The sequence below is a fragment of the Eremothecium cymbalariae genome, chromosome 5, assembly GCF_000235365.1.
Source record: "Eremothecium cymbalariae DBVPG#7215 chromosome 5, complete sequence".
Classification (NCBI taxonomy): Eukaryota; Fungi; Ascomycota; class Saccharomycetes; order Saccharomycetales; family Saccharomycetaceae; genus Eremothecium; species Eremothecium cymbalariae.
The window spans coordinates 311,089-331,592 of NC_016453.1; the positions used below are offsets into that span (position 1 = coordinate 311,089).

Below are 20,504 nucleotides of genomic sequence, written 5' to 3' on the forward strand. Positions count from 1 at the left end.
TTTATTTATACCTTAAACTTTACAGATTGAATTTGAACACCAAAGAGTGAACACAGTGAGAATTATGTCGGCCTTTACAGCTTTGAATTCATCTCCTCATGATGCTCTTCTCGAAGCAGAAGAGCATTCGCGAGAGCTGCAGGTAGAAGAGAGTTTTCGGGTCTTCCAAAGTGCGTTATTTCACCTAAAGGCAAAAAGATTTAGAGATGCTGAAGTAAAGTTTGAACAGTTGTTTAATATAGATGTACTAAAGCCAAACCAGTGGGGATCTTACAAGCATTCTTCTCCAACATTAGATTCTCTTAGATATTTAGCTTATAGAAACCGTGGTGTATTCTATTATCAATATGTGAAGGAGAACTCAGAAAATATGGACAAAGATGATATCGTTGATTATATTTTGAAAGTTGTGGAGAATTTAGTACAATCTTTGCAACATGTTGATGGAGATTCAGCTGTCACAGAACTACTTCTTCAAGTTTTTAAAAGCTTCAAAACAAAGCGTCTTCAGAGGTGGATTTTAGAATACGAGTTGACAAAACAACCAGATAACACGCTTCTTTTAGGTCGTGGGAAGGCTCTATTGCCTGATACTAAACGGTTTCTGAAGGAATATAAAGAATTGTTAGGCAATTTAAGGGAGAGAAAACAAACGGCAACTGTGTCCCATTTTCTAAGTCTAATTGAGGATTGTAAAATAGATGTCTCACCACTTCCACAGGTTCTGGATAAAATTGAAACAATGAAAGAGGAGGATGATGCAATGATGAAAGAAATAGACGATTATGAGGTCAACTTAGAAGAGATAAGCTGGGAATGCATTGCAGAATCTTTTCGAAACCTCGTTCCAAAATTCAAATATACTAATTTTTTTAGTAAAACCCCAGATCCCTATAACGAGGCAAGTGATCCCATTGAATGCATTCGATTTGTACATAAAGAGAAGCCAATTCATAAGGAAATTATAGATCGACTCCAAGGTAATGGAGGCAGTCAGTCGTCTGTTGATGAGAGTATAAGCTCAAAGGTTCTTTTTCCTCAAAGGGAAGAACTTGATGCTACAGTTAAATCCGATAATAAAAGGGGTCTAGATGACCCACAGGAAACTCAGAGGCCTGCTCAACGTTCAAGTAGAAGGTTTAAAGAACGAAGCTGTGAAACTAATGAAACAGAATTAATGAAACCGCACGTTGAATTTTCAAATGTGTTCAATGACTCCACAAAACTTCTTGATATGACTATTTGCTTGGAATTAAGTCATTTAAATCCAGAAAGTATCCCGGATGATTATCCAGCAAATATAGCAATGATTGACTTTTATGAATGCCTTAATTCATGGACAAGTAAGCACACTGAATTTCTAAATCAAAATGAATCCAAAGGGCACACAAAGAGTAAAGTAAAGGGCGATGATACATTCCAGTTAACTTCTTTATTAAGATCCAGTATGTTTACAGATGAGAATTGTCCAACAATATCTTTAACAGAATTGCCGTATAAAGATGTCAAAGAATTCATTTCTATGGTTAATAGCAAGAAATGGCACTTTCATGCTGTGAGACTTTATCTCTTGGAGATGCTGTTATCCGTAAGAATTTCTGATGGAACATGTCTTGTAACAGATACTTTTTGGTCTCCGATACTTTATGATACCATTGAATCGTTTGTATTAAGTCTGGAAACAAAGATTTATGACCTCGTATATACTCAAAGGTCAAAGTACATGGCACTTGGGTTATCCTTTTGTGAAATATTGATGAATTCATTAAGTGGAATGTATAATGAAATACATTCTAAAAAACTGAACGGTCATAAGATTGGAGAACTCGAAGGACAGAAGACTAAATTGCAGAAAAAGATTAGCAGATGGATATGGCTTTTAGACCAAATAGCCTTTAAGGATAAGTTGAAGTTTAGGTACTTATGGTCGAAATTTTGTTATCTTCAGTGCACAAGTGATGTGACCGACGATCGGTTGATCCAATCGTTAGGTCATATAAAGGAGGAATTGCGTAAGTCTGAAATAGACATTGATATATCTTACGCAAATTATAAGCATACACCACGCCTGAATATCCAGACTGTTCAATCCCAGCTATCAAAGATCAAAATGGTGCGCAAATTTACAGTAGTTGAATTTTCCGATGTTGAACGTGAGGAAGTTACAAATCAGGATCAGATAGAGGCTTTAACACGCGTCTTAGTGGGATCATCTCAGTTTAATACCCCTGAAGACATTTCAATGGCAGAATTTGTACGGCAATCCCCATTTCTATTAAGGATAAAATTATGGAAAATAGTTTTGGATTATTTTGTCAGTATTAAGGACCAGAAGAAGTTCCAACTTTGCTATTTTAAAGCCTTGGATGGTCTGTACGAAAGGCTATGCTCCAAAGAATATAGTGATCAATCGCAGCTACAGAGACAACAAACTTTGCTATCGACATTATCGATTATAAAATCATTCACATCATTGTTTATTGAGATTATTTCTGAGGATAGTAGTTGGCTTATATTACCTATGGATGAAGCATCTGAACATTTTGAATTATTGGCGAAGGTGTTTATTCTTCTTTATCCTTTAATATATTTTGAAACTCTTTCGAAAAAGTCTAATACCTGCCATTCGTTTTTTAAGAAAGCTGCAAAATCTTCTGCTATATTAAAAGATATGTTTATTGATCTATCTTGTGTTTTGGTATTATATTTTAAAGCAAGTTGTGAAAGAAAGCATATTAAGAGGCTAAATGAAGTTGTGACCGATCTTGTTTGTGCACTTCATTCTCTTCTTGGTGTTTTCAAGTTTTGTGATTCTGCCTCGGGAAGTTTTTTGAAGCTTGCAGAATACTATTTTTGTTCTGTTACAACTGGCGATTCTTTCCTACCACTCAAACAGGTTTTACTATGTAAGTACCACCTCTCAATTGGCGGTGATTCATCATCATTTGAAGATCACGATACAAAACCACAGGAAATGCAATTAGAGAACGCGGTTCGCTTGGCAAAATACTTAATTGAATTCGAATACCAGAATAAAAATCCATTCTTGATATCCAGTAATAGGTCTAATTTGAAACAGGTTATCGAAAACGTAATTGAAGTTATTGGCAAAGTTGGTTATTCCAAGAACCACATATTATCTAGGAATGTGTATTTTTTTGAGCAGTATTTGGAATCACCTGTAACCGTCAGGACAATTCGCAAAGCCCTTGCTGGGGAACTTGAAATAGAATTAACCAAGCCTTGTGATAATCTTCAAGCAATTATAGATTTGGGTCTCTATTACATTAGCGGAGTTCAAATGATAAACTTGTACAAGATTAGAAAGAAGACTCTACAAGCCCGCCCTTCTGAACTTGATTCAATTATTGAAACACTAAAAATTGACATTCTGTTCAAGACTAACAGGTTTGAAACTTGGTTTCTTCTAGGTAAATGCTACTCATATGTTGTTGAAGACGACTTAATCTGGACATCGGATAGACTGGTTATCGCTTCGAAAAAAGCTACTACAGCTTCGATTCAACGGAAAGCAATAATGTGTTATTTAATGGCATTGAGTATATGCCTGGATAACACACATACTATTGGCATTCCGGAATCACAGCGAATAGAAAACAAACTTATTATGAGAGAAATTTACGAAGTACTTGCATTGGAACTACTAAATGCTCTCTTAAAACCAATGGAAGGGCTTTGTTTTCAGTGGAAAACAGGGCCAACTTTGCTGTTGACAGAATCTGGCGAGCTAATGGAATCTCCAGTTATATCTAAACTCTCCATTTCAGATGATAATGTTTACCAGGCAACGTTATTAGCATTTACGCGAGCTGATGAAATGTATTCAGAAACTTCGGATACGACTCCAAACTGGCTCAATCCCCATTATATTGCAAAACTGAGATTTAAACATGAAGGAGAAAAATTCGTTGCTGATGGCTTTAATCTTTTGACCAGGGCATGTACTTTGGCCATCGCATTATCCACGTCCAATGATAACATCTTGGAACCACATTATTCCCTTGTAGTGAAGTGTTATAAATCTGTTAAGAATGAGTGGTTAACTCCCTGTCAAGCTATGAAACATCTACAGCTTGATAATTCCTTTTTTGGACAAGATACCAAGTTTTATAATGTGAATGACGACTACTCCAAGAAATCATTCTACAAAGATATAATTGAGTTATTAAGGAAGATATTATTATTTGATAAAAGGAAGTGGCACCATAGACCGACATATAGGATTGCAAAGATTTTATTTGACGATTTTGAAGATGTAGATGGTGCGATTCAGGAAATGGGTGCTTTAATGGCTTTGAAAAGTGTTAACAAGAATTTAGTAAATATATGGAAGCCAGAGTATGAAAGACCGGGCAAACATTTCGTCTACACCTATCAATACGTCATGTTCTATTTGAATCTATTAAGCTACAAGAACGATTACATATCTCTTGGTCACGCCGCTAGAAAAATGAGGCGGTTCGGTTCTGGTATGGTAAATGGATCTCAAGCTACAGATAGGGCTATTGAGTTATTCCTCACAGGTACCAGACCTACATTACAGATTAACGAAAAGGAACATGCGGAGTTATTACTACCGTCTCTTAACTATCAGGCATTCAATAAGAATAGCGATGATTTAATAACATACTTTAACAAAGATAACTATTCTTTAGAGGTTCTGGAGTCATTGTCTATATCATACCAACTGAAGAAAGGTTCCAGTGGAATAACATTTGATGGAATCTGCTTGAGCATTTACTTCAAATACTTTTATCTGCCTTGGGCTGCTGAACATGAGAATATAGAAACCCCTACACAGGATGCAGTCAAGTTTGTGGAAATACATAAGGCTACAACTGCTGATGGAGAATCAACTCCTCCACAATCTATCCAAGAATCACTTAAGTCTACTTCTAAACAGGTCTCATCAAGAAAACGTGTAAGTAAGAAAGATGCATTTGACAAGATATCTCAAATTGTTGATAAGATCACGTGATTTTACCAAAATTTTTCATTATTCATCATCAGATGCTCCAGGGACTTTAATTGAAAAGGAATATATTTATCTAAGAATGACTTTGTCTACTACATACAGTGTAGTAAACCCTTCAAATCACTAAGGATATCTTACAATGCCCTCAAAATCTGTTAACATTGCTGTTATTGGTATGTTATAAAATTTTAATTCATCAACTATGTGTTTTTCAGTTGGTTTTGGATATTAACCTTTCTAAAATTTAGGTACTGGCGTGGTCGGCAGTGCATTTTTGGATCAATTGCTAAGAGTGAAATCTTCAATTGTGTATAATGTCATCTATGTTGCTAGGCAAAGAGTTGCGCTACTTTCAAAAGATTACAAGGCTCTCGACTTTGGTTTTTCGTGGAAGAATGCGTTAGATGGTGCTAGAGAACCAACCTTGTCGTTAGAGTCACTCCTTGAATATCTTAGAAAGTCTCCAAGCCCAGTTATTTTAGTTGACAATACTTCGAATCCTGAACTAGCAAATTTTTATCCAAATTTTGTGAGAGCAGGTATTTCTATTGCTACACCTAACAAAAAGGCTTTTTCCTCTGAATTAGAACTGTGGGATCGTATCTTCCCAAAAGAAGAGTGTGCTGGTTTGGTTTATCATGAAGCCACTGTTGGTGCAGGACTGCCAATTATAAGTACTTTACGTGATATGATAACCACTGGTGACGAGGTTGAGAAAATTGAAGGTATATTTTCTGGAACTTTGTCTTACATCTTCAATGAATTTTCAAGTGTGTCTCCAAACAACAACAAATTTTCTGAGGTTGTTAAAGCTGCCAAACAACTAGGTTATACTGAACCGGATCCACGAGATGATTTGAACGGTTTAGATGTTGCTAGAAAAGTTACAATCTTGGCCAGAATTGCTGGTTTTGAGGTCAACTCTCCAACCTCTTTCCCTGTACAGTCCCTAATTCCAACCCCCATTGAATCTATTGAGTCGGCTCAAGAATTCTTGGAAAAGTTGCCTGAATATGACGACGAGTTAGGCGGGTTGAAGCAGTCTGCTGTCGATGAAAACAAGGTTTTAAGATTTGTTGGAACGGTTGATTTCTCGAACAAATCTGTTAATGTAGGCGTTGAGAAATATGACTATGCCCATCCTTTTGCATCCTTAAAGGGGGCCGATAATGTCATATCCATTAAAACCAAGCGGTATCAACAGCCAATCGTTATTCAAGGTGCAGGTGCAGGTGCTGCTGTTACAGCAGCTGGTGTTTTAGCTGATGTTGTCAAAATTGCTGAAAGAATTTAAATTTGCCGTATGTTTATTACAGCGACACTCTTATTAAAAATTGTATAACTATGTAATACACATTTTACTCGGATTGCTTCCCAAGCACTTCGGGTTCTTTTATTGAGTCCTTGTGTTCTAACCACTTTTCTTTAGCAGATAAGAAAACATGACGTAGTTTAGTATAATCATCACAAGTCTGTTTGAAAGTTAGCATAACGCTTCCCGAGTTTAAGGCAAATTTAGGTGGGGCATGTAAATTACCAACGACGCTTCCAATATTGATCCTAGAGATGTATGCGTTATTTGGAGCTAAAAACAAATCCCCGTTTTCACGAATTTCGGCCATGCAGGCGCCGGTATTATGTATGAATTGGGCATACTTGAAAGTTGGTTTGCCCCATGAATAAACAACATTGTAGGGCAATTCATCTTTTTGAAGGATTTTTGATGCTCTATTATCAAGCAAGAATCCAAAGTGTTCCAATAAAGAGACGTGGTAGAAATATTTCTGGTATGCAAATAGCTCCTCATCTTTAAACTCTGGATCTTTCCAAGGGTTGATTGCCAAACTAGTTTCGACAAAGGAATGGGAAGGATTAAATGATGGTAAAGTACACAGCTCATTCCAAGGTACCTCAACCAATCTGAGTCCATAGCGCTCGCATAATCTTGACCAGTTGTTTATGAGATCATCAATTAACTTCGGTGTTGCAGTTAACCATTCAAGTCTGATATGAAAACAATGTTCGGGATTGTGAACCCTATCATAATGAACAGTGCAAGTTTCTAATTTATCCGAGTTACCGCTAAGATCCAAGTTAATATCTATAGCAGTGCTTATAAGCAGGGTTCTAGTAGAATTATTATCTTCGACGCTTTTTCCAAGAAGAGAAGCTTCAGGTGCTTTAGTAACCAAGGGAATAGGGGTATTAGAAGCATGTTTACTAGAAGTGGTAGATATAGACATCCGTCTAGTAGCTTGCTGAGAGTCAGTGCTTGTAGATACTTCGTTGCTAGACTTTTTTTCTAAGGAAACACCGGCGTATTGTGGGTATATCTGATAAAAATAATGTCCATCTAAAAAGCCATGCCTGCTCTCTACATGGTGAAACAAACCATCACCCATTAACTGTTGTCCATAAGCCACAGCTTCATCACGAGTATCGATGTCAGAGAAGTTTTCGATCAACCAATTAACAAACTCCAGTCCAATGAAGCAATTCTTATGATTTTTAAAATGCCACTTTCTATTTATGAGTTTGAGTGGTCTATCACCGAACTGCAATTCTTGTGCTAATTTTGATAATTCAATGTCTTTGCATAACTTGCCCTCCTCTAATATCGAACGTTTTGTTGAATTTCCCAAATGCCTTAACGTATCACTTTGTTCTTCAAGAAACTCAAACAACGATCCAGTATAGAAGTGCACTTCAGGTAGAAGTTCTTCCTTTCTTGAGACTACTGAATCTGTATCCCAATTTCCATTGAGTCTAGATTTTGAAATAGATGATATTAACTTTCTTAGGCCTTCTAATCTAATTTCTTCTCCACTCAACGTTTCTTTTTTGCCATTAATAGTAGATGATATTGTGTTTGGAGGAATATCAGCAGGGAGAATAACGAATTTGGACCTAAATTTAATCTTTTTACTGTCAAGCATTGGATCGTCGTAGCCGGCTAACACCTGATCCAGCTGATTCCAACGTAAAGAAGACCTTGTTGTCCTCAGCGGATCAATGGGTGACTCTCTATATGATGTTTCATATCTCGTTTTCACTAAGGGATTGTATTTCGCTATTGAGTCAATGATCTTCGTTTCCGTTCTTCTCAAAAATCTTTGTACATCGATAGTACCATTATAGCCACAACTAATTCTGTGTATTTCATTATCAAGAATCATGTAATATAGTGCATTCATATAGTTATCTTTCGATAAGGATTTGGCAATCTCAGGTACATTTCGGTCATTGTTCTTCATAGATTCTACATTTTTAATAACTTCAGAGGTGCAAATTTGAAAACCAGCCAGTAGACGAGTATAAATCATATCTCTTAGCAAATCGAAAGTAGATTGACCAAATACCTCTCTGTCAATGTTGAGTGAAACGGAATGATTTCTGAAAATAAAATTTGATTCAAAATCTGAAATTGAGGGGAACTGTGTCATGGTTATCGGTAATTCAGCAGGTGTAGTGAAGGACCTCCATTTACTATACTTTTTAGCAACATATCTAGGGTAAACATCTTTCCAACGTTCAGGAATTAACATGTTTGCAACTTCACTGCTAACAGGATTAGAAGGATTTTCAATGTGAATTAATGTATCTGTCAATGATTTCTCTTTGATATATCTTTCAAGCTTCATGTCCTTTTTGCTGGATTCATCTGTTGCTATAGGCTTCTTGTCAAATACAAAGGAATTATTTGGTGAACCAATAGTAATGGAATCTTGAATAGAGACGTTTTCTAAAGGTGGACTACTCCGACGATCGGAGTCAAATGGACGAAAATTATGTTTAGAAACATAGAAATGATTTGAATTAGGTGATTGAGGGTCAAAATTTTTAGTATTAGACAAGATATTATATGCACTCCGTCGTAATTGTTGCTCACTATTTGATGTGAGCGAATTACGACCTTTCCTTGTTTTAATATCTCGTATTAATCTAGAAACAATTCTTTTTGTTAAACCCTGTGCTGAATATGCCATATTCTTCAAGCTTGCCAAGGCCAACGATTCAATGGCATCTGGAGATGAAGTCGAAGAGCTTGTATCAGTTAGTTCATCATCTGAGAAGTTGGTTATGTTTCCCGGCTGCTGCAGGCTTACCACAACGCTTTGGGTATTCGGGGGCTCTACTAGCGGAATTGAGGTCCGTGGTGGTTTCCATAAGATTGACTGTACTTCGTTGGTGAGTCTTGAGTGTGTAGCTGCTTCTTCTATAGAATTTTCTTCAATAAATTCGGGGGATTGAACCGTATTATAAGTTGGATAATAGTTGCTTACATCAAACACTTTCTTATCATATTGGTCCATAAAATGCACAACAGAGTCGGCGTCTAACCTTGAATTTAAATACCCCAACGCAATATCAGTATGCACACTTTGTTCTGTCATTCCCATCATCTGCACTCCATATATCTTGCATCTTGGTTGCCAGTCTCTTAACGATCTTGCAGAATCGTTCCAAAATGATATGCTTAACCAAGTTGGTGCACAATAATGCAGCTTACCCTGGTAATCTATATATCGAAAAAGCGGAACAATATGCAAGGGTGCTCGAGAAAGACATATTAAATCTGCTGTAACTTCCAGAGAGAGTAGCTTTTTACAGGTTATCTTTAACAAATCGTAATCAACATCATAAAGACCAGATCCAGGACTAACCAGAATTATATGAGTTGTTGTGTGCCTCAGGTCAGGTTGTTTAAACGGATCGGCAAGCAAAGTTGTGGCAAAATTAATAGTCTCTAAAATATTTGATTTAATAACAGGAGTAAAACCACCTCTAATCACACTTCTCCCATCATCAGTCTGACCATTTCTCAAATCACTCGTAATTCTCATAAATTCTTTTCTTAGAGTCTTCATGATTTCACTCCAATAAAGAATATTAACCTGGTCAACCACAATACGAAAATAATCCCTAGTGTTTTTCAACCGAACACCTGGTGGGAGATTCCTATATGACTCTCCACTTTCATGAATAGATGCGCAAAATACAATGGTAATAGTATGATGTGTACCAATATCTTTCCATTTCTTGAATATCTTAGGAAATAAGGAATTAACAACCTTATGAAATGTTTTTTCGCCATTTTGTTCAAAGTGCCACATCTCCTCAGTGATCTGAATTAAAAAGATCAACCTTGCAGATTCAGACCTAAAAATCACCTTAGTATTATTACCAATATAACCTGAAATAACCTTTTTACCATTGCGATAGACTCCTTTTGCTATCAATCTAATTGAATTGATATATGTGATCCTTTGCCCTAAAAACACGCATGAATCAGTTAATTTTGATAATAAACACCACATATCCCCTCTATTCACATAACAGTCTTTGACATGTAGCTCTACCAAGTCCGCTTGGTGATCTTTCGATTTCAGCTTAACCCACACAGCAGACCTCGACGGAAGGTCAAGTAATTGTTGAAGCTGGCCAGTCAGAACAGATATATTTGCATTTGGAAGTCTCCGACGTGTCTCGGGATCAAAGTTTTGAACTTTAAAATAAAGTTTCTTATCCCTTGATGACGGGGAATGATGATATGTGCGCAACTCTGCTAAATCCCCTTCTTTCGCCCCAGGAAATTGGTTTAAATCAACTAAGACACAGCAATCATCTGATTTTGATGAATTATGAAACCCAAGTTCTAATTGATATGATCTATTCCGGCTTTCATTAAACAGTTCTCCTGAGATCGGAGTTCTCAATGCATTTTCTAATTCTTCTTGATCCACCCGTCTCCTCACCTTCAAACCACTGGTATCCATTTGGAGTCTTGCTCCAAACGCTCTTTTCATTCCATCACCAATTGTCAGCGTATTATTCTCTATTATCAGATTTTTAACTTGTTTAGTTGTTGAGGACTCAGTCATGGGTGTTGGTTCGCTATTATTTGTATCAGATGCTATACTCTTACTATTAAAACTTCCAAGCGTTATGCTCCCAGATCGTAAATTAGAGAACTGGGGAGCATTAGATTGCATTGGAGTATGTATGGGAACTCTTTTTATACTGAATGTCTTTGCTGGAATGGCTGTTACTATCAGCGCACTCTCTAAGTAGTTTGTTTGTTCCATCACACATTTATTATTAGAGGCTGTACTATAAAGTTATCACGTGTACACTACTTATAATACCCTTAACGAGATTGTTAAATATCGGCGTTACCATTACTATTTTTAATATACAGTTCAGTAGAAGGAAGTTTATAGATGCAGATCAAATCACTTATCTTCTTTCTGCTGCTCTTCAGGATTTCCTTTACTGTCCTCCTCTTGCCTTAATCTCTCGCGCCTTAATCTTTCCTGTCTCGCCTGTTCCTCCTCCATCGAAAGACGTAAAGCCATGGCTAATTCTGGATCCATCGTGGGATCTACTGCAAAATCCATGTAGTCATCGCCCTGAAAGGTGCCCATATGTGGTGCAGCAGCTCCGGGCTGTAACACAATAGGAGACCCCGCAATGTGCTCATACAACAATCTCGATCCTGGAGACACTGTCAACAGGTGACTAGTTTCATCCTCCGTATTGTTGACGGCAGCAATGAACTCTTCCAGAATAGCACTGTTTGCTGCTTCCTCTCCAAAGTTTACAATGTCCACAGCTATGTTATTTTTTTTAATTTCTTCGCCAATTTTACTAAATCATCTCTCTCATCAGTTATCGGACTACAGATAAAAACTACAATTCTCTGACGTTGAACCTTATTCTGTCTATGTTTCAATGTCAATGCGGCAATCTGAATAGCCGTGCTCAAATGAACTGTCCCCTCAACTGCAGTGTCATGCAAACCAGCAAGAATCTTACCAAACTCAGGTGTAAATGTGGATAGAACCTTAGGACTAGTCCCTGCCGCAGAAATTAATCCGACAGTGTTCTCAGGATTACTATTCCTCTTTGACTGAAAGATGAACTCTACAGCGTCTATTTGAGCTTCAAACCTTGTCTTCGGGAAATCACCGTTACGTGAGTATTCTGAATTGTCAACAATCAGTACAGTAGCTTCTAAAACCATCCCTCAATAACTTTCTATATGCAACACCTCTATAATGCCGTGATCGTTTATGGGATGCTTTAGGTGGCAAATGTTTGGTATGTTTTATTAACTTTAAACGTCTGTGTTTTTACGATCTTCACTAACTCCGGGTAACACCGAATTTACAGCATAAAGCAAATTAGTTGATGTTTCACGAGAGATCACCACAGACAACATCAAGTAATATTAGAACAAAAAAGAATTGTAGGATTTGATGGTGGAGTCTCTCAGTGCAGAGCAGAAGGATGTTATCAGGCAGCGGCTTGTTGAAAGGCAGCGGACAAAACGTATGTGTTTTATTGTTCAGAGGGTGGAAAGTTGGTGTTGTTGTTACCTGCTGTTACTAACAAAGGTTACTTATTCCTAATAGTCAATGCAACCATTACAAAGATAGAAGCTTTGAAAGAGGTTCACATTCTTAATATCAGTCGACTATGCGATGAACTAAAACAAGGTATAGATGAGTCAGCTACTATACGAGAAGTTCTTGAAGCAGAACGTCTGGGTGAAGAGAAGGGTCGAGCCGCCGAATCACGAGATCCAGTTCGTAGTAGATGATGTATCACGTGATTTGATTGTATTCTGGCTTCATGAAATCCTGCTTCTCTTGCACAACTGTGGTTGGTTGGTGGGGGATGACTAAAAGTTTGATCCTGAAGTAATATATTGGAAGCCACAATTGTGTGTTACGGATAAGAGATATAAATTCTCAATGATAATTTGTTGACAACTTTGATAGCAATGTTAAATGTTGCCACTGGATGAAACATTCGCTTCAAATTTAGATCCTATATCTACTGGGTAGTTCTATTCAAATTAGTCGTTTGTCTTCTTTCAATTGAGTAAAGTTATCCGCTAAAAAAGTCATATATTTTGTGTGACAGCTGAAAGATGGGCTTCGGTATAGACCAGGTATTGGGCACATCTGTTGAAAACCTTGAAGGTACTAATATTTACTATACTACGTCTTTGAAAGGGGAATGTTCTACGGTAATTTCATATCTACGTTCAAGAGGAATAGAGGTTTCAGGTTTGTTGAATAACAATGACCCCTTTGCTACTATAGTTGATTCTCTTGATCCAACTTCACGGACTGCAGTATTTACAGATGACAGTGTTATAATGTATGCCCTTCCACATTTATACAATTTAGAAGGCTTTGCAGTTTTGATACATGTCGATTTGAGATATCAGGAATATTCTTTGTTACCCGCTTTAAGGGATCTGCGGTATCCGTTATTGATATCTAATGATCTCGGTAGAGTTGTAAAAGCTGTGGATGAAGCTGTTGAGATTGCATTTACTTTGAATCAGCCAGTGTTCCACTTTTATAACTCCAAAGCTATTGGCCAAGATACTATTGAAAATTATGAACCTGTATACCGTGCATTGAATTTTGAGGAATCAAGTAGGAATATTGCAGATATTCTACGGCCCTCTTTGGATGTTTTGTATGGACCTAACCCTGATACCTTGATACTTAATTTGTCGCCTTATGGTAAGCAATTTGCTGATAATTTGACAGATGAAATAGCACTATACGACATTACTGTATACAAGCCATTTGATATTACTAGCTTACTGAGTAACTTGCCGCCATCTGTCACTAATATATCTGTTGTGCAAGGAAGCAGTAATGCCTCGACCAACAAGGGCATGGAACCTATTCTTTTGGATGTTGTTGCTGACTTTAATGTTTTACTTGAAAAAAACATTTGTAATGTGGTGACTGTCAATGTAGGCACATTGACAGATATTTCTGCTGCGTTATCAGAAATTACAAGCAATGCTAAATCAGAACAACCCAATCAATCTTTATTTATTTCCGAAAATGAGCAGTTCAAAGAAACTTTGGACTTGAAGGACTCCATCAACAAAGCAATCTCTTTAGAGAAGGCTTATATTGATGTATTGGAGCAGCTTTTTACCTCTAACTTAAGTATTTTGAACCAGTTCAAAGAATCAAAGTCGCGGCCCTTGAATCCGGAGTATGCTTTTGGTGGATTTTTGAGAGAGCAATGGGAACGTGAACAATTGCTCTCTACTATCAGTGCTCGCTTAGATACTTCTTTATTTGACTATGATAGTAGTAGGCTTGTAGAGCTGCTATCAAAATGGATCTCCTATAACAAAATTAGTCTCGACGAGTCAAAACTCTCGGAAGCAAATGCAGTTGCAAGTGAACTCTTTGATTTATTACAGAAGAATTCAGGGAGTTTTAGTGCTAAAGAAATCCTTGATGTGGCACCAACTGAAGATCTTTTCTTGTTTCATGTTAACTGGTTAATAGGCTCTGATGCATGGGCATACGATTTGGGTAACTCAGGGGTACATCATGCATTAGCATCACAGAAAAATGTCAATATTCTGTTGGTTGATTCAGAGCCTTCTGAAAAGGTGGCCAAATCTACCCGTAGAAAAAAGGATGTGGGATTATATGCGATGAATTTTGGTAACGTTTATGTGGCTTCAGTTGCTGTGTACTCTTCTTATACTCAGCTATTGACTGCTTTTCTGGAGGCAGCAAAATATAATGGGCCATCGATAGTTTTAGCCTATCTGCCCTACAGTTCAGAGGATGACACACCGTTGGAAGTTTTAAAGGAGACTAAGAAGGCAGTAGAAACTGGTTATTGGCCCCTTTATAGATATAATCCAAGTGAACAAAATGATGAGGACGTCTTTAAGCTGGACTCATCCATTATTAGGAGACAGCTTCAACAATTCTTGGATCGTGAAAATAGGTTTACTATGCTTTGTAAAAAAATACCAGAACTTGCTGGGAATTTAGAGAAATCGGCAAGTGAGTTGATTACCATAAAGCAAAAGCGCAGAGCTAAGGAAGCTTATGGTCAGTTATTGGAAGGTCTATCAGGTCCTCCTTTGAATATTTATTATGCTTCAGATGGTGGCAATGCTGCAGGTTTAGCTAAACTCTTAGGTGCCAGAGCATCCGCTAGAGGCTTGAAATCGACTGTGTTATCTATGGAGAATGTTGTTTTAGATGAGTTGCCCGGAGAAACTAACGTTATCTTTATTGTTTCTACAACAGGCCAAGGTGAATTTCCTCAGGACGGAAAATCTTTCTGGGAAGGATTGAAATCTTCTATTGACTTAGATTTGGCATCTGTGAATTATGCAGTATTTGGTTTGGGTGACTCACACTATTGGCCTCGTAAAGAAGATGAACGATATTACAATAAACCTTCGAAAGATCTATTTGCAAAGCTTCATTCTCTTTCAGCAAAGTCTATTATTCCTTTGGGTCTAGGTGATGATCAAGATGAAGATGGTTACCGGACACAATATAAGGAGTGGGAAGCAAAACTTTGGGAAGCTTTTGGTATATCCAATGCTGCTGTTGGAGAGGATCCCCAACCTCTCACGAACGAAGATATGAAGCTCGCTTCCAATTACTTGAGAGGGACAATAGCAGAATCGCTGATTGATACTTCAACTGGAGCTGTCTCAGCCAGCGATCAGCAATTGACAAAATTCCATGGTATCTATTTACAAGATGAGCGTGATATTAGGGATGTAAGAAAGATGCAAGGCTTAGAGCCATACTACATATTCATGGTTAGAACCAGATTAGCTGGTGGTGTCGCAAACCCGGACCAATATTTAATTTTGGATCGTATGGCGGATACAACAGGGAATGGTACTATTAAGATCACTACCAGAGCCACATTTCAATTACATGGAATTCTAAAAAAGGATTTGAAGCACACAATAAGATCACTTAATTCGACTTTGATGGATACTTTAGGTGCCTGTGGTGATTTGAACAGAAACGTCATGATTTCTGCACTCCCTCATAATGCAAAGCTTCATAAAAGTGTTTCCAATATTGCAGCTTTGATATCTGACCGTTTATTACCTCAAACGACAGCATATCATGAAATTTGGCTGGAGGGTCCTGATGACAGAGATGGAGATTCATCATGGTCGTCAATTTGGAACACGGCTACTTCAGGTCCAAAGAAAAAGATTTTGGTTGGCGGTAATGCTTTACAAGACGTAGAACCTATTTATGGGCCTACTTACTTGCCAAGAAAATTTAAAATCAACATTGCAACGCCGCCGTATAATGATGTTGATGTTTGGTCATGTGATCTTGGTATGATTGCAATTTCCGGCGAAAACTCTGAAGTAGAAGGTTTTAATCTCTATGTTGGTGGAGGAATGGGAACCACGCACAATAATAAAAAGACCTATCCAAGAATCGGATCTTCTTTTGGTTTTGTTCCCGTGGATGAAGTTTATAACGTTATTGAGAAGATCGTCCTACTTCAAAGAGACCATGGCGACCGAAAGAACAGAAAACATGCAAGGTTAAAGTACACAATCGATGATATGGGTGTGGATGTCTTCAAAGGAAGAGTTGAGGAATTATGCGGGATAAAGTTTGCCCCAGAGCGGCCATATACCATTGAATCGAACATTGATTATTTTGGTTGGGTAAAAGATGAAACAGGATTGAACCACTTTACTGCATTCATAGAGAACGGTAGGATTGAAGATAGCCCATCGTTCCCACACAAAACAGGTTTACGGAAGATTGCAGAATACATGAAGGAAACGAATTCTGGAGAGTTTAGGTTGACAGGCAACCAGCATATCGTTATTTCTTCAATTAAGGATCAGCATCTGGACGACATTAAAGCATTTTTAAAAAGATATAAATTGGACAATTATGATTTTAGTGGACTAAGGCTAGCGTCTTCAGCGTGTGTAGCACTTCCAACGTGTGGCTTAGCTATGGCTGAATCTGAACGTTACTTACCCTTATTGATTACTAAACTTGAGGAAGCTTTAGAAGGATACGGCTTGCGTCATGATTCGATTGTCATGAGGATGTCTGGTTGTCCGAATGGGTGCTCCAGGCCCTGGCTGGCTGAAGTCGCATGTGTTGGCAAAGCAATGGGTACTTACAATCTCTTGCTTGGTGGTGGTTATTATGGCCAGAGGATAAACAAACTCTACCGCTCATCCTTGAAGGAAGACGAGATTATAGGTACACTGAAGCCCTTATTTAAAAGGTGGTCTTTGGAGAGGGAAGAAGGCGAACACTTTGGCGACTTTGTGATTAGAGTTGGTATAATCAAGCCAACTTTAGAGGGGAAGTATTTCCACGATGATCTTCCCGAAGGTGCTCTCTAATGCCCCTTTCACGGATATTTTTGGAACCTCACGCAGTTAATTATTTATTTATATAATTTCTATGTTTTATTTTACTCTATATTTATATGAATCTGTCTATTTTATTTTATTTATTATCATCATGACCGTCTTATTTTTGATAGTTATAGTCAATGAACCTGTATTGTCCTCAGAAAGTCTTCAGAATTATAAAAAAATTACCTTATTTCAATTTAACAACTTTGCGTTTTCTGATTTATTTTAAATAAGAATAAAACATTAAACAAAGCAGCGATAATATGTCTTACAACTTTGGTAGAGCTAAATTTACGGATTTCCTTAGGTTTGGAAGTAGATTAAAGGGTCATATCTTTCATAGTTATCCTTTTGAAGCTGGGAAAATTAGAAATAAGACAATTGTGTTAAGCTCATCTAATATCACTAATAGTGTTCTTTTAACAACATTTGCGTTGTCTCCGCTAATTTGGTATAATACCATAAATAATGATGCTCTTAATTCACCTGGGTTGGAAGATTCCATCAATGTATATTATTCCATTACACCATTTCCACTTAAATACGGTCCACCGGATAGACCTTTAAAAGCTACATATACAATTCTGGGCTATGGTATAAGGTCGGTGACCTTCCTAAAGTTCAAGGTATATGCGTTAGGTATATACGCATGTACCGAAGACATAAATCTCATCCAAAAGGTATTTAATTCAGACTTCCTCTCTGAGGTTACGGGAATTGAAAAGACTGCTTCGCTGAAAGAAATGGCAAAGAAAGCGTTATCCGATCCAGCGCAGTCTAGGGTTCTGATAAATAAAGTTTTAAGCAATGGGATGAGATTGGTTGCCAAAATCAAACCAATCAGGGATACAGACTTGAACCATTTGAAGGATGGATTGGTTAAGTCGATTTCGAACCACCCTGACAGCAAAGATTTTCGAGCAGAACTAAAAAGAGGATTGCATCAGCTGAAGACAACTCTGAGGAAAAAACGAGGGAAAGTTCCTAAGGATGATGAATTTATTATTGAGCTACAGGCAAATGGTAACTTGAACTTCTATCATTATATAAGAAAGAATGGTGTAACGGTTGAAATTGGTACTGTCACAGAACCGATAATAGGCAGACTGTTGTTTGGACAATACTTAAGTGGTCCCCGGCCTTTAAGTGAAGATACTAGGGAGTCTGTGGCTAATAAAATTGTTAATATGCTCTAAACTTTGATTAAATATAAGTTCAAGAAATCTTGGAATAGAAAATCACATATATATAATCTATGATAATCTTATACATATACTATTTTAAATTTATAATGTTTTAAATAATATATTATATTTTATATATAAATATATGAATTAATAATAATAATTAATGTAATATTTAATATACACACATTACAAATTACAAATAAAGAACCCACAAACTAACTAGCAACGAGCATTCTTTTATTTGAAGTTCTAGTTAATCGTTATTTTAATATTGATCAATTGATTGATTAATTTAATGGTTTCTTAAAATGTTCAGTTTTAAAGAATGTCTGTCTATATGTAATTCTGCCAAAAAATGCACATCTGAGAGGGTTTACCTTTTTATTTTCAATATGCAACATCAACGTAAGTAAGAAAGCCTATTTATTTATGGAGCCTTTGAGGGCGTAAGATAGAGCTAATGCATTCTAATTACGAGAATTCACGAATATTCTTGAACCGTGTTGACTCCTCTATGAACTATCTACCTCGAGATGATGAGCTTATTGAAATCTGCGGTATAATTGATGCTAATGAGAATGATATTAAAAGTTTGAGATACAACTTGATATTAAGGATTTGTTACTATACAATGGACGACAGACTTTCTCCGTCAACAGCAATCCGTTGCAGAGACACTATTAAGAACTTGATGTCGGAGGAACTTTTAGAATTCCTCATAAAAAGTCTGAATCCAATTCTATTAAAACTAAAGAATAATAAGGCATCCAAATCTGGAAGAAAGAAGATAGAAGATAATTCGTTTATTTTGAGACCCCGACTAGGCTTTAGTGCTAAAGAGGATGATTTGAGAACAGCATGGAAGAATGAAGGGGGTCTGCGTAGCATACCTCTATTCCATATCGTTCTTACTTATTTGAAGCACGATCAGATTTCATCCAATTTATGGTGGATCACACCTGGCATTCTAAATTTCCTGGATGATGATCAGCAAGAGGTAAAACTTTCCGGTGTAAAGCTACTGCGACAATTCTTGGAAGTTTCTATTGACTATTCCAATACATTGCAATTCTCATTTTCTGGTACCCGTCTTTTCGATATATACCATCCAATCCTCTTAAATCTCTGCTATCATATGCCTCCTTTGACTGATGTAAAAACTGTGACAATAATATGGAGAGACGTTTTTCCAACATTAATAGCCCTGTATAAGGTGGAATATATCGATGATGTGCAGCAGCTCAAGGTTCAAATCGGAAGTCTACTCTCAGAAGTTATTGTTCAGCTTATAATTCCCAAAATTGCATCTGAATATCCAGAACTAACAATTATAGCCCTTGACTATGCAACTCAACTCATACACCTCTTGGAAACATCCACTGTACGTTATCTACAAAGGATAATATACATGTTAGGTGAGTATATTGTGAGGAATCCTTTCATAACATTATTCATGCCATTGGTAATCAAATCTGCAGTTCTTCTGCAAGATTTAGTATTGCTATGCCCCACTGAAAGAGTAGTGGCTCATAAATACGATTTTCTGGCATGCGTATTGATATTATATGATAAATGTGAGCGGGAAGGTACGTTGTCACCAGAGATCTTGGAACCACTGTCTAAATTAATGAACATGTTAAAAGAAAAAGGCTGTGACTACACAGATGATCGAGAGAAAATACTTAAGAGAAATCAAAAATTCGACGTCATTATTCAACAAATATGAATTCATAACTTATTATATATACACGATAATATACTCTTACTTGCTGAAATTCATCTATTGAATGTTTTTTAAACTTTGAACAACTCTAATATTAGTATCTAAAAACCTGTTAACACAGTTCTTCAAACACAGATCTTCTTGAGAACTTAATTCTGCATTATTAATAGAACTAATACATTGTTTGAAACACATGTTTGTGAACTGGTGAATCGACATTTGAACCTTTTGCTTGGAGTGTTCAGCCTGTAAAAATGACATAACCTCCTTCTTTGAAATATCATCTAGATCTTGCAAATCATTGGGAGTAACACCAGACATCTTTAGATATACTTAAAACTGTAAATGGGATTCAGAAGGCTTTACGGCTTGCTA

At 37.0% G+C, this 20,504-nt stretch overlaps 7 protein-coding genes and 1 further gene across 7 annotated transcripts; 5 read left to right on the plus strand and 3 right to left on the minus strand.

The window, feature by feature from the left end:
* Positions 1–64: 64 nt before the first annotated feature.
* Positions 65–4,999, plus strand: HIR3 (Hir3p; the record flags this gene model as incomplete). Its single annotated transcript, XM_003646694.1, has 1 exon — positions 65–4,999. The coding sequence occupies one exon, from the start codon at positions 65–67 to the stop codon at positions 4,997–4,999; it is 4,935 nt and encodes a 1,644-aa protein (XP_003646742.1).
* A 136-nt stretch (positions 5,000–5,135) lies between these two features.
* HOM6 (homoserine dehydrogenase) lies at positions 5,136–6,290 on the plus strand (the record flags this gene model as incomplete). Its single annotated transcript, XM_003646695.1, has 2 exons — positions 5,136–5,169; positions 5,245–6,290. 2 exons carry the CDS (start codon positions 5,136–5,138, stop codon positions 6,288–6,290), a joined length of 1,080 nt encoding a protein of 359 aa, XP_003646743.1.
* Positions 6,291–6,354: 64 nt separating this feature from the next.
* Positions 6,355–11,082, minus strand: IML1 (GTPase-activating protein IML1; the record flags this gene model as incomplete). Its single annotated transcript, XM_003646696.1, has 1 exon — positions 6,355–11,082. The coding sequence occupies one exon, from the start codon at positions 11,080–11,082 to the stop codon at positions 6,355–6,357; it is 4,728 nt and encodes a 1,575-aa protein (XP_003646744.1).
* Positions 11,083–11,229: 147 nt separating this feature from the next.
* Positions 11,230–12,020, minus strand: Ecym_5151 (the record flags this gene model as incomplete).
* A 912-nt stretch (positions 12,021–12,932) lies between these two features.
* Positions 12,933–17,204, plus strand: MET5 (sulfite reductase (NADPH) subunit beta; the record flags this gene model as incomplete). Its single annotated transcript, XM_003646697.1, has 1 exon — positions 12,933–17,204. The coding sequence occupies one exon, from the start codon at positions 12,933–12,935 to the stop codon at positions 17,202–17,204; it is 4,272 nt and encodes a 1,423-aa protein (XP_003646745.1).
* Positions 17,205–17,482: 278 nt separating this feature from the next.
* Ecym_5153 (chalcone isomerase domain-containing protein) lies at positions 17,483–18,415 on the plus strand (the record flags this gene model as incomplete). The annotated part of the gene is made up of 1 exon (XM_003646698.1): positions 17,483–18,415. The coding sequence occupies one exon, from the start codon at positions 17,483–17,485 to the stop codon at positions 18,413–18,415; it is 933 nt and encodes a 310-aa protein (XP_003646746.1).
* A 451-nt stretch (positions 18,416–18,866) lies between these two features.
* On the plus strand, positions 18,867–20,132 carry TTI2 (Tti2p; the record flags this gene model as incomplete). The annotated part of the gene is made up of 1 exon (XM_003646699.1): positions 18,867–20,132. One exon carries the CDS (start codon positions 18,867–18,869, stop codon positions 20,130–20,132), a length of 1,266 nt encoding a protein of 421 aa, XP_003646747.1.
* Positions 20,133–20,186: 54 nt separating this feature from the next.
* TIM8 (protein transporter TIM8) lies at positions 20,187–20,450 on the minus strand (the record flags this gene model as incomplete). The annotated part of the gene is made up of 1 exon (XM_003646700.1): positions 20,187–20,450. One exon carries the CDS (start codon positions 20,448–20,450, stop codon positions 20,187–20,189), a length of 264 nt encoding a protein of 87 aa, XP_003646748.1.
* Between the last annotated feature and the right edge of the window lie 54 nt (positions 20,451–20,504).